This window comes from Salvelinus fontinalis, chromosome 2 (genome assembly GCF_029448725.1).
Source record: "Salvelinus fontinalis isolate EN_2023a chromosome 2, ASM2944872v1, whole genome shotgun sequence".
Taxonomy (NCBI): domain Eukaryota; kingdom Metazoa; phylum Chordata; class Actinopteri; order Salmoniformes; family Salmonidae; genus Salvelinus; species Salvelinus fontinalis.
Genome location: NC_074666.1, coordinates 52,354,014 through 52,370,917, shown reverse-complemented (window position 1 = coordinate 52,370,917; position 16,904 = coordinate 52,354,014). Strand labels below are relative to the sequence as shown.

Genomic DNA, 16,904 nt, shown 5'->3' with positions numbered 1-16,904 from the left:
AGAGCCATATGGGCCCTGATCAAAAGTAGTGCTTTAAATGGGGAATCGGTTGCCATATGGGATGCAGACAGATAATATTTGTAGCTACAATAAAGTGACTGATCATCCCTTTGACATCCCATTACAATGCTTACCTAAACAGATCTGTCTCGTCAACTGCTCCCCTGATGAGTGAAAACATTCAATTAAACCAGTTTGCTTCACCTCCGATTTACTCTAGCTTATCACTCTCCATTTTTTTTTTCAGGAGAGCACAATCAATTCAAGCACAGAAGACCGTGCAAGTTGAGTTTGGAACATGTTGGGTTTTTTTGTCAGTGAGTGAGTGAAGGGATGGAGGGCCTTTGCTCCTTTTGGTCTGTGATGTTTTGGATTGTAATTGGGTCAGAAAGTTGACCACTGAACGTAAAGCATTTTCTAGGTGCAGTTTCGCCAATGGATGTTTCCTCCCTCCTGTTGGATTGTGATGAAACTGACAGATGATATTATCTCCAGCGATACCAGCAGTCTGATCTCACCTGAGATGTTCCGCAGAGAGGAAGTCTATGGTGTGTATGTGTGTATGTGTATGTTGGTCTAGGACTCAGCAGGCACTGTAAAAAATACCTGGCTGACAGCCTATGCTGTAAGAAGTTGATTGTTGATTATTAAATCTGAATATTAAATTATTAAATCTAGTGTCGCATGGTATACCGGTACCATGGTAATACCACGATACCAAAACGTCATGATACTTATGACACCAACATTTTTAGAATACCATAGTACAGTTTCATGTGATACTACTGAAGTTTCCAACCCTACCAATCTAAAGAACCTGCTGGCGCCTGTTATAAAATGTTTATAAAGTTAGTTTGGTTTATAAATTCAGTTGAATTTAAGCAACAGCCACTGGTCTCTTGTATGCACAGGTTCAATAATATCCACTTCACTTTCATGCTCATATCACGTGTGGCAGCTGTAATCAAACAGCTGCATCCCCTACCAGCCCTCACTCACCTGCTTCTCCCAGCATCCCTTACCAGCGCCAACTCACCCGCTTCTCTCCGCATCCTCTACCAGCGCTCACTCACCTGCTTCTCTCCGCATCCTCTACCAGCCCTCACTCACCTGCTTCTCTCCGCATCCTCTACCAGCCCTCACTCACCTGCTTCTCTCCGCATCCTCTACCAGCCCTCACTCACCTGCTCCTCTCCGCATCCCCTACCAGCCCTCACTCACCTGCTCCTCTCCGCATCCCCTACCAGCCCTCACTCACCTGCTTCTCTCCGCATCCTCTACCAGCACTCACACACCTGCTTCTTTCCGCATCCCTTACCAGCCCTCACTCACCTGCTTCTCTCCGCATCCTCTACCAGCGCTCACTCACCTGCTTCTCTCTGCATCCTCTACCAGCCCTCACTCACCTGCTTCTCTCCGCATCCTCTACCAGCCCTCACTCACCTGCTTCTCTCCGCATCCTCTACCAGCCCTCACTCACCTGCTTCTCTCCGCATCCCCAACCAGCCCTCACTCACCTGCTCTAGCTAATAGGTTGCCATGGGACACAGCCAATGTGTCGTTTTTAAAAGGAAAGTGAAACCTTGCCAACCTGGGATATAAAGTATTCCATGCTTCTTTATGTGTGCACAATGTTATTTGTATCTTTGCAGATATCTCCCAAATGAATGATGGAAAACATCAGGAAAAGAGGTCAATTGGATTCAATGTATTAGATGTCACATTCATTTTTTCATAGAATGAAACAGTATATCCTAACAAATGACATTTCTTTGTTCACAGCCATTTAGCACTGCCCATTAGACACACATTTTTAGGGATTTGTTTATCATTTATATTTTTTGTTTGTAATATACAATTGACTTATTTCTGTCAAACACCTAACAAAAGCAGGAGAACACATATCGAACTGATTATTTATTTTCCATGTATTTGTAGACAAGCTGTATGTACAATGCTTATTTTTCCATTGAAAGAACACCCTTGCCTGGAGGAGTAACTGTGCCCTCAGTCCCCGAGAAAACACCACGAGTACGAAAACACTCCCCTGTCTTTTTGTATTTCTCAGATTCTGGCTGGCTGTATCACAGTGGCATTTCAAGAGAAATTGTTTCATTCTCAAGAGAAATTGTGAATCATCTGAAAAAGAGACTCTGAGTATCAATGGGCTTTTCCTGGTTGAAGAAAGGTTAAAAAAAAACACACACACACAAAAAATAGTGTATGAATGTCAGTTAGTAATGAAATCTTTCTCTCAAGGTCAGTGATGATTAGACCCAGGAAGATCAAAATGCAGGAAGAGAGTAACATTCAGTGACTCTGTTACCACTGAGAAGATGGTAGTGAACAATGTGAGCCCGTCAGTGGCCACACGGCCAGTGAAATCACTGAGAGGACCGGAAACACAGGGGGCGACAGAGAGACGGTTGCCCCTGAAGAAGCCCCAAAAGTCCAGAAAAGACCCACACAATACTCCCCGGAGCAAACCAGGTTCTTTGACTTTGCAGACGAGAAAGAAAAGAACACATTATTTCAAAAAAGTGTGGCAGAGGTGCTCCTCCCTGAGGGTAAGCATTCTCTCTGAATCGTCAATCTGGATGAGTTGCTGTCATAGAATGTTGTTTGACTGACCGTGGGCCTGGTGTTTTTCGCCACCAGATGATATTCGCCAATGTTGGTGTACCTTCGACAGATGCATTTGAAGATGAGGGTGAAGCTGTTTGGTATGCTCACCAGTTCTACACAGGATGAAGTCTTGCAGATTTTTGTTCTAAAGAAACTGTAAATTCCACATCCTCGGACTCTATTTACCCTGCACTGAAATGTCTTGCAGAAATATGTCATTACTCAAAATGTCCATTAGAGGTCATGCTTTTCTCATGCGACCTTTCATCATGTCCTTTCAAGCATTTCCATGAGTAGGGCCAGGAGCTTTTCCTGACTATTGTGACTGGAGCAGGAAAAACTTGTCTCTATTTATTGGCTGTAAATTGGGCTCAAATTGGGCTCAATTCCTGCCACCCTATCCATGAAACATACTGTTTTGTCATAATAATTTATAGTGATGGTTATTGAGTATGATTAATCTGCTGCTACATCTGTTCATGTTCTATTGTTTTTATTGAATATTGTGCTTTATTCACTCTGCAGTTCCAGAACCAGCTGTGCAAGGTGTGCCGGTTCCACCCCTCCGGGAAGGAAAGCTACCACAACTTGTTAAAGCTGTCATCAATCGAGGTGAGAAAGCAAACAAACCACATTGGCTGAAGCTCATATATAACCTTATTTTACATGACATTTTCACAACACATTCATCTCACAAGGCCCTGTAAGCATGTTTTGAAATAGTTTTGCAAACTTGTAATTCAATACACAATTGTGAAGCTATACAAAACTAATGAAAAGGCAGTTTGTACATTTTTTTTTTTATTATTTATTTTAGGACAATTCTGTAAAGAAAAAGAGAATGTTTTCACAGTCCATGTACAGGTTGTCTGTTTTTTTAAATAGAAAATAAACATGTATGAAATTCTGTTGCTGTAATACATAATGTACATTGATTTTGTTTAACTAAATACATATTAATATTACCACCCTGTTGAAGAGCTGGTATTTGAGCTATTTGACATGTGACATACAGTATGTTTCAGGCTAGGAATTGAATATGAACCATATTTAACTTATCAAAATATGTAATCTCCTACGGTGTCCTGGACTGGGATATAAATGGATTCTTTATTATGTTTTAGGAGTTTTTAATGTACATTTTATTTCGTATCTCGACCAGGTGGTAACTTTAAGCCAAAACATCAACACAGCATTTCTATTGACCACGTGGTGCTTGGCCAAAAATATCAGCCAATCAAGTATTTTCGACAAGGAGCAGTGGATCATCGTCCAATCAGAAACATGTAGTGGGTTTCCAAGCAGCTCGTGTGACTAATGCTTGTCATATGACTCCGACACAAATGGAATTAGTTTCAAGGAACTAGCGTTGCTCTTGGATTTAAAAGAAAGTGAGACGTTCTGTACCTAAATATTTGGTACAAAATGCCTCCAACTCTTTTCCATAAACTTTTTAATAAAAGAAATGCCTTTTCGCCGCCCCCAAGATGCAACAAAGAGGATCCCGCGTTCAGGTACGTGCGCATGCTATCCGTAATAAACTAGCTAGCTAACGTTAGTTGAGCAGCTCATCTTGTGAAAGAGGTGAGCAAAAGGTCCAGAGCCTTGTATTAGGATACTGCTATGCAATCCGTATTAGCATAACTAATGTCTGATGACAGCAGCTGAATGCGGCCCTTATTGTTGCCACCGGCAAGCTAAGGTTAACCCACCTTGTGAACTCGCTCGAGGAACATGTTGGGTCTTTGTAGAAAATAAGGCAATGCCGCCACTCTTGGTGGCAATTACTTGAAGACGTTTCGGTAACACGAGACAAAGCAAGTGTTAACTTCTAATGCTAATGTTACTAATTTGGGCTGGATAGGGTGTTCATAATTGGGGTGTGTTTCCATGGAATAAATGATCGATTTTTAGAATGAATAACTAACTATTCATAACTAGTTTGCTACAATTCCAGATTATTATCAACACTCGGTGCAATGTACAACGGCGCTGCATACATGTTACTACACCAATGATGTGTGTGTGTGTGTGTGTGTGTGTGTATATATACATACATCATTGTACAGTAGCAGGCATTGAGATGTGGTCACAAGCCAGCCAGTCAACCAGGGACAGTATGTGCTCTGTGCACGTGACTGTTCAATGGGCCTATGACAAACGGATGGCTGGCAAGCTGAAGCTGCTCTGTGAATGCTCAGAAAATACATTAGTTGTGCCTTAGTTTCTCTGATTACTATGAAATTACAAACCGTTTGATATTTATCTTCTGTTACTGCGCATTGGGAAATCCTTTTAAACATCCTTTAAAAATACAGATCTTATGAATTATAGACCTATCATTTTAAGAGAAATGTCAATGAATTCAGGTGGATTCCATTTATATCTGTCACTCATGAGAACCCATTATACTAAATACCCTCCCCTATATGTGTCAAATCCACATTCATAAAGATGTCCAGGCTGAGAGAGAGATGCAGCAGAGTTCATTTTGCACTGGCCCCCATCGTGGCATGGGTTACTATTCCCTTTCTGGCCCGCACTTAAGTACATTTCTTTGCACCCAGGCTTCATTCATCAGACACACGGGACTGATAGTTCACTTTAACACACACTCAAGCATGTTGGTGTCTCCTACTACAAAATTATTGATTTGCTTATCTGACAGTAAAACTACTCAGATACTGACACTGGACTGACTATAAGAATACCAGGCAGGGCAGCAGGTTGGTTGACACTCTGAGGAAAACCCTTAACAGAGCTCATATTACCCTGACTCCCTGGCTACGTGTGACCAAGGGCATTATACTGTATATCGCTGAGAGATACCTGCCAAAGGCTTTGTTTGCTTCCCGTCCTGCCTCGAATGCAAACAGCTTCCTTCCTGTACCACAGAACAACACACACAGCCTTGAGTTAGAACTCAAAACACACTGCTCCTTCCCCAGGCAGAAAGTATTCACACCCCTTTTACTTATTCCACATTTTGTTGTGTTACAGCCTGAATTTAAAATTGATTAAATTGAGATTATGGGGTATTGTGTGTAGATCAGTGACACACAATGACAAAGTGGAATTGTGTTTAAAAAAAGATATATTCTCCAATTTAATGGAAAGAAATGTCTTGAGTCAAGTGTTCAACCCCTTTGTTATGGCAAACCTAAATCAGTTCAGGAGTAAAAATCTGCTTCACAAGTTGCATGGACTCACTCTGTGTGCAGTAATAGTGTTTAACACAATTTTTGAATGACTACCTAATCTCTGTACCCCACACATTCAATTATCTGTAAGGTCACAGTCGATCAATGAATTTCAAACACAGATTCAACCAGAAAGACCAGGAAGGTTTTCCAATGCCTCGCAAAGAAGGGCACCTATTGGTAGATGGGTAAAAAATAAAAATACGGACATTCAATATCCCTTTGGACATAGTGAAGTTATTCATTACACTTGGATGGCGTATCAATACACCCAGTCACTACAAAGATACAGGTGTCCTTCCTAACTCACTTGCCGGAGAGGAAGGAAACCGCTCTGGGATTTCACCATGAGGCCAATGGTGACGTTAAAACAGTTAGAGTTGAATGGCTTTGATAGGAAAAAACTGAGGATGGATCAACATTGTATTTACTCCACAATACTAAACTAAATGACAGAGTGAAAAGAAGGAAGCATGTACAGAATAAAAAAATATTCCATGCATTCTGTTTGCAATAAGGCAGTGAAGAAATTAACTTCATGTCCTGAATACGAAGCATTATGTTCGGGACAACACATCACTAAGTGCTACACTTCGTATTTTCAAGCATGTTGGTGGCTGCCTCATGTAAAAAAAAAAAAAAAAATACATCTAGATGAATTCCTGGTTGCTCATAACCAAATAATGTTGTTGACTCACCATTTACTTATTAGCCAAAGCATACATTAGAGAAAAAACACTCACAGTTCTAGTGATGCACTGATATGACATTTTTGGCTGATACCGATTTCCGATATATTTTCCTTGCCAAAAAAAGCGAAACTGATAACCGATATTTATAATTTTAGCGGCTTTTTAAGCATGCTAGTACAGTTAAATAGTTAGACCACTGCGTCCATGTGTGTGTGTTAAGGCACTGCTTCTCAGTGCAAGAGGCATCACTACAGTCCCTGGTTCGAATCCAGGCTGTATCACATCCAGCCATGATTGGGATTCCCATAGTGCGGCGCACAATTGGCCCAGCATCTTCCGGGCCATCATTGTAAATAAGAATTTGTTCTTAACTGACTTGCCTAGTTAAATAAATGTTACATACACACCACACTGACCAAAAAGTTATTTTGTTGGCAGTTATGTATGCTCCCATTACCAGTAAAACATTGTCATTACCTATTTTTTTCATTTACTTGCTGTGCTGATTTACTTGCTGTGCTTGTTCAGTTGTTTCATTCTCAACCAGTACTTCTATGGAATGCCGTTCAGGTCTTTGCGTGTCAAAAAAGATACATGTCAAATAACACTTTGATGTGTCAAATAACATGACTTCTGTTTCAGTAGCTATAGTTAGTTAGCTAGCTAACTACACTGCTCAAAAAAATAAAGGGAACACTTAAACAACACAATGTAACTCCAAGTCAATCACACTTCTGTGAAATCAAACTGTCCACTTAGGAAGCAACACTGATTGACAATACATTTCACATGCTGTTGTGCAAATGGAATAGACAAAAGGTGGAAATTATAGGCAATTAGTAAGACACCCCCCAAAAAGGAATGGTTCTGCAGGTGGTGACCACAGACCACTTCTCAGTTCCTATGCTTCCTGGCTGATGTTTTGGTCACTTTTGAATGCTGGCGGTGCTTTCACTCTAGTGGTAGCATGAGACGGAGTCTACAACCCACACAACCCTGCTGGGTTGTTGCCCTCCTACGGCCTCCTCCACGTCTCCTGATGTACTGGCCTGTCTCCTGGTAGCGCCTGCATGCTCTGGACACTACGCTGACAGACACAGCAAACCTTTTTGCCACAGCTCGCATTGATGTGCCATCCTGGATGAACTGCACTACCTGAGCCACTTGTGTGGGTTGTAGACTCCGTCTCATGCTACCACTAGAGTGAGAGCACCGCCAGCATTCAAAAGTGACCAAAACATCAGCCAGGAAGCATAGGAACTGAGAACTGGTGTGTGGTCACCACCTGCAGAACCATTCCTTTTTGGGGGGTGTCTTACTAATTGCCTATAATATCCACCTTTTGTCTATTCCATTTGCACAACAGCATGTGAAATTTATTGTCAATCAGTGTTGCTTCCTAAGTGGACAGTTTGATTTCACAGAAGTGTGATTGACTTGGAGTTACATTGTGTTGTTTAAGTGTTCCCTTTATTTGTTTGAGCAGTGTATATAGCTAGGTGTCATCTAAAATAACCCTAATTTATAAGACAGTTCTTGTTTGATTAATTGTGGTCGGACCCATCGATAAGCCGCAATAAGGATTAGCCACAATGGTGGACTTTGCAGTTAGCCTTCAAAATAAAAGTATGGCATAATTCTACTATTTGTATATATTTGCATTACTGTCAATGACATATATTTTATTTTGAAGGCCAACCGTAAATTCCACTATTGTGCCTAATCCTTATTGTGGCTAGCTTCACAACACAACCCGGTGCGGTCGAGCCTTACTAGCCAGATGAAGCTAGCTGGCTGCTTATACCATTAGCTTTGGGCAACAGGGTTAAGTTGCGGTCATGTACCTACGTTATATATATGCACGGTACCTTTGACATCAGATTTTGCACATCGTGGCGTTAAACTAGACATCCGATGTTGGCATTTTTTAGCAAATATCGTCCGATTCCGATATGTTCACCGATATATCGTGCATCCCTACTCAGTACACTTATTTTTGAAGCAAACCGTTTAAAAAAAAAACTCTTGAAATTTGCTTAGATAATGACATCATCCTCTTTGGATAAGATGTGCCCTTATGTGATTAGACAAGCAGCTTCGTGCACAGAAATGTTTTTCTCGAGGGAAGCCAAACTTTACACTCCTTCGTCAGTGATTTGTCTACAGTAGGGATTCTTCAATGAAGTGTTTGTTATTCAATTACACTTTATATGCAACAAAAGATTACTTGAGAAATAGTCTACCAAACATCTTAATGTAAAATTGTACCATCATGATTTCTTCTGCAAAAAGGTGTAAATTCATGACAGATTTCTTAAGTTATCTCCGATTAATTCTGAATATTTTGAGGAAGTGTAAAGATGGACAACAGTACACAGACCGCTTTTTTCTTGTTTTTCAAGCAAAGGAATATAGTGACAAAGCAAAGGACAGAAACGACTCACACTTGTGAAATTATCTGTCTGCATTTATTGCTGTTATGGTAAAGTGCACTAGTAGTTCCATCGTGTGTTTCCAAATCCTGAATCTATCCAAACTATTTGACTTGGTCCTTTCGGGCTCAGGCAGACTGCCCCAGTGCCCCCACATGGAAGCTAATTTGAATATCCAGCTGTATGCAAGTTTCATTGGATGAGCTGTCAAAGCAGTTTACTCCCAAACCACTCTTTCCTAACAGGCCAAGCAGAGGCACAGAGAAAAGCTGCTTTTTAACGTCCTTAGTTAAATTTTTGGGGAAGGACATCTATTTAATTCATGTTGTAATTAATTGTAGGTAATATTTCATAAACATTCTCGAACACTGGACAGATACTTTAAGATGTAGTAGTGGAATGGTTGAGAGAGGTGAAATCTAGGCTCAAGTTCCCTCTGCACATAGTTTCATAACAGTGTGTGTGTGTGTGTGTGTGTGTGTGTCATGTGCGGGATCATCAATCATAACGTCTGTCACAGTATCACTTCTATTCCCTAGTCAGTCACAACCTGTAAAAGTAGCTGCCAGGTTAGATGAGGGAAAGTTGTTGCTTTTTTATTTATTTTTTACATCCAATCTCCTGCTTCCCCGTCTTGAGTTGTGGTTTGGCTACTTTGTGGTTTTTCTTTTTTAATGAGTTGGTCTAGTGAGTGTGTTGTATCTCATCAGGCAGGCCAGTGGTCTGTAAGACAGCTTGTCGACATGTTCTTCCTATCAGTGCTATTTTTAAGTGACTCAAGAGTTCTGAGAACAGCAGGGTCATGGTAAAGATATATATTTTGTGTAAAGGACCCCACCCTGTCTTTACCTATGGTACTGGTAAGTACTAATAGTTGCCTATGTCTTAATGGAAACAGAATAGCCTATTTGTGTGAGATTTAGGCTATCAAATGTAAATATATGTAGCCTACTAGGCCTATTTCTTGAACTCTTCCATGCTCTCTTAGTTAGCAGCACAATCAATGTTTCCTCATAAACCACATCAAAGCCTTTGAAAAGCTGGTGTTTGAACGGTGTAGGCCTACCGGCATTTATCCTAGATTTTAATATGCAGGCCTAAAAGCGTCCGCATGTTTCCCAGCTGATAACAGTTCGGCCATACATGTGGTCTGTGGTTAGGTCAGTTGGACATACTGACAAATTCAATAATATCATATTGCAGGCGGCTTATGGTAGAGAAGAACATTAAATGATCTGGCAACAGCTCCGTGGGACATTCCTGCAGTCAGTATGTCAATTGCACACTCCCACAAAACTTGAGATATCTGTGGAATTATGGTGTGACAAAACTGCACATTTTAGTGGCCTTTTATTGTCCCCAGCACAAGGTGCACCTGTTTAATAATCATACTGTTTATCATCAGCTTCTTGATGCCACACCTGTCAGGTGGATTAATTATCTTGGCAAAGAGGAAATGCTAATTTTAATTAGGGATGTAAATACATTTGTGCACAACATTTGAGAGAAATATGCTTTTGTCAATCATGTGTAATGGCACACCATAAACTGGTATGAACATTTTAAAGGCGTCTCGGGAATGTAATCTAGGTCTAACCTATTTAGTTGAGAGTCCCATATCAGTGATGCATCCCATATCACCTGACTACCTACTTTCTGTACAGTCTGGCAAAACAGAGACACTCAGTATTGTGGGGGCTTTCAGACAGCCATTTCTTGGTCTAGAACTGAAGCTCAGAATTAGGCATAGTCCCCTTGCACTCAGCTTGACTTAAAGTAGAATAACTGTTTTCCCCAGAGATAATGCGAGTCTGCCAATCATGTAACAGCAATAGCATTCCACAATGTTACACCGTTCTTACACATGTGTGATGCAGCATGATCCACTCAGTCATAGACACACAGCCCCTGGGTTTGTGGTTTCCTCTGGCATCCTTTCCATTGAACAATCAGGGGTTGAACTTGGTTTGACGAGAATGTGGATGTGATCCACACACTCGTGGATCATATGACTCATGGAGTGGAATGCAGAAGTGAGCGGTCACCTGGCTGAAACCAAGGAAACACAACAGGTTGTGGGTCAGGTGTCCAAGTGAGTCAGCCGTGGTAGGGACTTGGAGCTTTCAAGCTCCCCTGCATTAGCATCTTGTGGCTTCCCTGGGGCTGTTGAGAGAGATTGGATAAAGGATTCCCCCTTCCTCCAGCTCCCACTGACCCCTCCCCAGTTCAGACGCAGTCACTGTGTTTTTAGTTTTAGCAGGGAGGGTATGTGTGTGTTGTCCACAGATCCAGTTGTGTGTGTGTGTGTGTGTGTGTGTGTGTGAGATGGTGTTTGTGTGTTGGAGTCGGTAAGCAGGTGTCCTCTTTCACTCATAAGAAAGTGTGATTAGGTTATTCTAGCACCCAGCGTCCCAAAGCAGGGTTTCATTTTCAGCCCAGAGTTTTAGAATATAGCCTAGCTGGACTGGTTCACGAGAATGCTTATCTGGAAAAGTACCCTCTGTGTATTCAAAAACAACCCCCATTATCAGACAGAGGAAAAGCATCACAGCTTAGGTTGACTGTTTATGTAACATGCATGTTCACCCCACTTGGCTGCCCACCACACACACACACACACACACACACACACACAGTGTCCCAATGGCCTCTGCAGCGTGTGCCTTTCTGGTGGGAGGGAGGGCTGTTCTGCGGTCACAGCGAGGAGGACATATGATTCCCTGTGAAGACCTCCAGTGGATGGCTGTGCCTGTCACTTTCTTTAGTTTCAGAGGGGGACTAGACTCCCGCCCAGTGGGCAGCGGCAGTGCCGGGATGCCTTTGTCCAGGCGCTGTCCAGCACAGCGCAAAGATCACCTGACAGTCTCATGTTGTTGTGTGAATTTAGTTCAGAGCTATTCTTAGCCACGCAGTGGATGAGAGGGCAAAGAGAGGGCTGGGGGAAAGACTGGCAGATGCACAATGATGCCCAGGTACCTAGTAATATTTCAAACAGCTTGTTGCTTGTGTGTATGATTATTGCCAGGTGTTTGTGATACTGTTCAGGATTTGACCGTGTTGGATTTGAATGTGGTTAGAATACCTAACTCAAGGTTACTTTCAGCTTCACGGCGAGAGCTGCAGCTGTGTGTCGCGGTGCTTGAATCTACTTGTTTTTAAGTGGCGCAAGGCTATATATTTTCACTATAATTGTGGTGACAGTGTGCTGCTGTGTTATGTAATGTGGTGATTAGTGCTCTGACAGCTTGCAGTTGCTTCTCTATTTGGAACCAGTGTGGATGCAGTGTTTACCGCCGTTCAGTCAAAGGCTGTCCGTCTTCTGTAATTTTTAGGGAGTTTACTTTGGCACTGCAGGGCTCCGGCTCACACAATGCTTCTTTGTATGCTCTGATTGATACAGCTGAGCTATAAGCAAAATGTTGTTGTTATTACAAATGCCCTAGTCTAAATAGTACATTTGAAACATTCATAGACTGAGGGATAGAGAAACACATTAAGAGATGGATACCGCAAGGAAATTAATATGATGTTTATAGGCCTTTTTTTGTAGGCTATTTTATAGGCTCAGTCTGAATTGAGGTCAGCACTGTGCTGCTGTATGTAACAGTCTTGTGTGCTGCTGCTTTTATGAATGGCTCCTAATAGCCAACTGTCATAGGGTCTGTTTCCTTGTTTCTCCCCGCTCGCTCTCTGTCACTGGTTGATGGACACAGTGTTCTTAAAACTGCTCCACTTTCTCTCGTCTGCTGACTTCTGTTCTGATAAGATGGAGAGCTGCGTTGTCTGTTGTCCTCTGCTGAAATGATTTGCCAAGCTCATATTATGTTTTAGTTTTTGTACTCCCTTCTGTTTGTTAGGCTGAATGAATCCTATTACTAGCTTTAGCTAGGCCTAGCCTATATGTAAATGTATCATGCTAAGGAGTAATGCCATCGTGCTTAAAACATATTGACAGGCTGTAGGCCTGCGCTACTGTCATTTGATCCGATCATTTAGTCCATACGGTATGATCCTATCATTTAGTCCAATTTATAGGACACTTCCGTTCACCTACTAACAAATTGACACTTCTCAACTACACGACGACACAGGAAGGAGAGCGGACCGACTTTTGCCCCAATGAGAAAAAGTGAATGCCTCGTGCGTAACTCAGAGTCAACATCATTGATGACTTGGTTGTCTGAGGGGAATTGGATGTTTCTGAACAGAATATATAGGCCAGCTATGGAGAGCCTGGGGTGTAACAGGCTCTTTGCATCCCAAATGGCACCCTAATCCCTATATAGTGCACTACTTTTGACCATAACCCTGTGGAACAAGTAGTGCCCTATGTAGCGAATAGGGTGCCATTTAGGACAAAGGCACAGTAAGTTTGACTAGTCTGCTCTTTCCTATGCTCTGCAATGGGTAGGGGAGTGTTCTTGGCCTGCCATGGAATGCTGATTCTCGCCAGGGTATGCCTTGCTTTCAAAATGGACAACTTTTGCACTCCATGAATGAGTCCAAGGATGATTACTTTATAGGATTCGTGTACCATCACCAAATTCACTTTCAGGGTTTCTTTTCTTGAATGTTGTTTTTCGTTTAGCCGACCTACTCGATTTGTGCTGTCATTGAGTGAAGGTTTGATGGGCACATAAAGGGAATATTGTACACGGACGTAGCAATTATTGTGAGGACACTGATAATGAATCTATTTCAATGATAGACGTTATGTTCGGCCAATGTCATACGAGCTAGGCTTGGGCAGTATCCAGTGTCATACTTTCCTACCAACCTTGTACCACACTGGGATATTCGGTAATATTGGCGTTGAACACAAGGGACACTGTTTTCAACCCCACCGAGGCTCTAATCCGAAGGTTATCAATGCTAACAAGTACATGTAAAATCCCGTAGAGAATGCTAACTAAATTCAAAAAAGGCATTGCTAACATTGTATAGTTTCTGACTTAAACTATACAAGTAACTAAAAAATGCTACTCAAAGTTAGCTGCACATACAAAACAAATATTAAACAGCAAGGCTCTTGGTCCAGGAGCGGATTCTCTGCTGTTACCAAGCAAAGCTTGATTTTGGAAGTACTGTAGCTAACCACTTAGCTAGATAGCTAACTAGCTACTAAATTAGCAAACCAAATGCACAACTGCGGAAAATTTGGCATATTTTAGACCGTTAACTTAATAGTAATAAGATACCTGGCTGGCAAACATTTAGTTGTGAATTCCATACTGTAACTAGATCACCTGGCGCGTGCAGCACAACAGTGGGTGACAAACAAGGCTCCGGTCTTTCGTCGTGTGCTTGTACACAAACCACACGTGAGGACTTACCTGGGGACTACAGGTAAGCCTTCTAATAAAAAATGGTGACAGGTGAAATGAAGAACACTATCTTCTTTATCTTCTGAGGTACTGCACAAGTTGACTGCAAGTATTTACTTAAAAAGTATCTGTAAATATTCAAATGTATTAAACTTAAGCAAAATACTCCGGGATGCGGTGTGTGTGTTTTGTGTGTGTGTGTGTGTGTATATATATATATATATAGTGTACCACCCAAGCCCCTAATACCAACGATATAAATTATCAAATGACTTGAGATGAGCAATGGATAACTTGATTAAAAGTTCCTTTAGATTAGAGGCTTAAGAACTAACCCCCCCCCCCCCCAAGTGAATTAGGTATGTAGGTTATACTGTGACTGACACCAATGTTTTGGTAAACAGCATGTCACACACACGCACTTAGCCCAGACCAGTACACATCCCTGGCCCTGAAGGACCACAGTAATGCAGAGAACACAAATACCAGTGGGCTGTGACTAATGGTATTGACAGGGAGTTAGGACAGCTAAGCTCCCTCACCCCCCTCAAAACAGTGGCATTTAAGAGGACCCCTCACAGACTCTCCAATAAACAGCTAGAAATAGGCCTATCCACTCCCTGCTTCCCATCCCTCAGATTTGAGAAAAATCCTCCTCTGTTTCGTCTGTCTGTCCATCACTTTTTTTTTACGGCCCTCCAAACCGAACAGGCCCTGTGGTGGAGGCTGGGGGGTGGCCATAGCTGTCTCTGCTCCCCATCGGGGAGGCGGCAGAATGAGGGGAGGAATGGCCGCAATGGCACGACGGGGAGGCCCACCGACCGAAAGGTCCTAATAAGAGGACTTATTAACCAACTGTCAGTCCACCTTTATTTGATGGAGTTTACCTGGGCCATTATGGACCTCTGCTTGGTTCTGGTATTCTGACTGGTTGAAGACAGGTCTGACTGGGGAATGTCTGTCTTAACGTGCTGCTGATATTTTGGGAGTCAGTTTGATAGTTTGAGTAACAGGTCTACATTCATTGCTAGTAGTGCCAGCATGCTCATATGCTTCATGCTTGCCCCCCCCATCTCTCTTTCTCTCTTTTTCTCTAGCTGGTCATCCCCACAGCTGGACCCTAGCCAGATCAGATTGATAGTGTACCAAGACTGTGAGCGACGGGGGAGAAATGTCCTCTTCGACTCCAGTGCCAAAAAGAGGAGTGCAGAGGAAGCCCCTGCCTTGGTGAGTGACACTTTGGTGAGGGATATGGGGGGCGATGTGTCTTGTCTGGGGAAGATGTTTTATGAGGCTGTACACCATAGTGTGGGGGAAATGGGTAATGCTGTCTAAAGCTCCTGTGGCTGTATTAGAGAGGGCTTGACCGGTTTGAACTGGACCTCTTATCTCCAATAATAATAGCATCAGCTGACACCCGCCACCGATGTGTAAACATTCCTCCAGACTCACATGACCAGTCTGAGTCTCTATCACACATCTTCAGCCCTTTTGGCATTGCGCTGTCATGGGTTGCTGCAATGTACTTTGGTGTTGACAACACCCCAACTGCTTGACCTGTATCACCCTTGTGTCCAAATAGAGCATGTGTATTTACTTTAACAACCTATTGTAAATGTTTGTATTAAAAAGCAATATGAGTTTATTGGATAAGGGCCACAATTAGCTAGCCCTGTCTATGCAACAAGTGTGGGTACTATGTTAGTCATTGCCATTCAATGCATTCTGCAGCATGATTAAGGTTTAGTTTGCTCCTGTGTGACCCCTGTCACATGATGGTTTTTTGCCTGAGGATATTGTTTCTCCCTAGAGAGGTGGAGAGCAAGTTAGAGTGAGTGAGTTAGCTTGAGAGGGAGGGAGGGGGAGTAACGAGGTTGTACAAGCTAGAAAGAGGGTGAGCAGTGAGTGAGTGCGAGAGGGGGAGGGAGTGGGTGCTGCAGAGAGGGAGGGGGAGGGAGGGAGGGAGAGCAAGAGTGCGGTTGCAGCTCCAGCTCACGAGTTCCTGAGGAAGTCATATGACAGGCACTCACATGTACCAAGCCTTTGTGTACTCTATCAGGGTGTGGCGAGACATTTGTTTGATGTGAGCCATTACTAAAGCAAAGCAACACACGCAGTCCAGTATAATAGGGTGCCATTCTCTGCTGACAAATTAAGTCACATCACATGGGGGGGGGGATAAGATTTGTGTTTTAATCTGTATGGATTTAAGACGAACAGAAATAACGTCGAATGCTCTGACATCAATCTCATTTCGTGAGATACAGAAAGCCTCTTTGTTGGTTGTGTTTGCGTAGGAATACGAGATAAAGCTTTGATAAAGGCTTGATTTAAAAAAATGTTTTATTTACATTTAATGTTACTAACACTTTGGTTTCTTAGGAAATCCCTCGATGCACTGTATTTGTTATTATCATTATTTAAGCAATGTATGTCTATAAACATCAATCATTCAAACATGAACAGAAGAACATTTTTGTCGCTCTACGTGCATATTTTTTGGGGGAAAGATTGTACCGCTAAACTATTGAATTCCATCCGGGTGTGTCTATGTGTAACTATACTGTCAGACAATTCCTATAAATGTGCCCTCTGTGCAAAAGATATCCAGCGTTTATGTTTAAAGATCAG

At 42.3% G+C, this 16,904-nt stretch overlaps 1 protein-coding gene across 4 annotated transcripts in view; it reads left to right on the top strand.

Annotated features, from left to right (window-relative positions):
• The first annotated feature begins 3,933 nt into the window (after positions 1 to 3,933).
• LOC129820937 (folliculin-interacting protein 1-like) overlaps positions 3,934 to 16,904 on the top strand; it is a 31,264-nt gene continuing 18,293 nt past the window's right edge. For 3 of the 4 annotated variants that reach the window (XM_055878082.1, XM_055878101.1, XM_055878073.1), the window contains exons 1-2: positions 3,934 to 4,139; positions 15,371 to 15,500. In XM_055878082.1, coding sequence (XP_055734057.1) covers positions 4,051 to 4,139; positions 15,371 to 15,500 — 219 coding nt within the window. In that variant the 5' untranslated portion in view covers positions 3,934 to 4,050. Of the gene's footprint in view, positions 4,140 to 11,669; positions 11,922 to 15,370; positions 15,501 to 16,904 lie in introns of those variants that run through there. The other variant, XM_055878091.1, reaches the window with a different exon arrangement.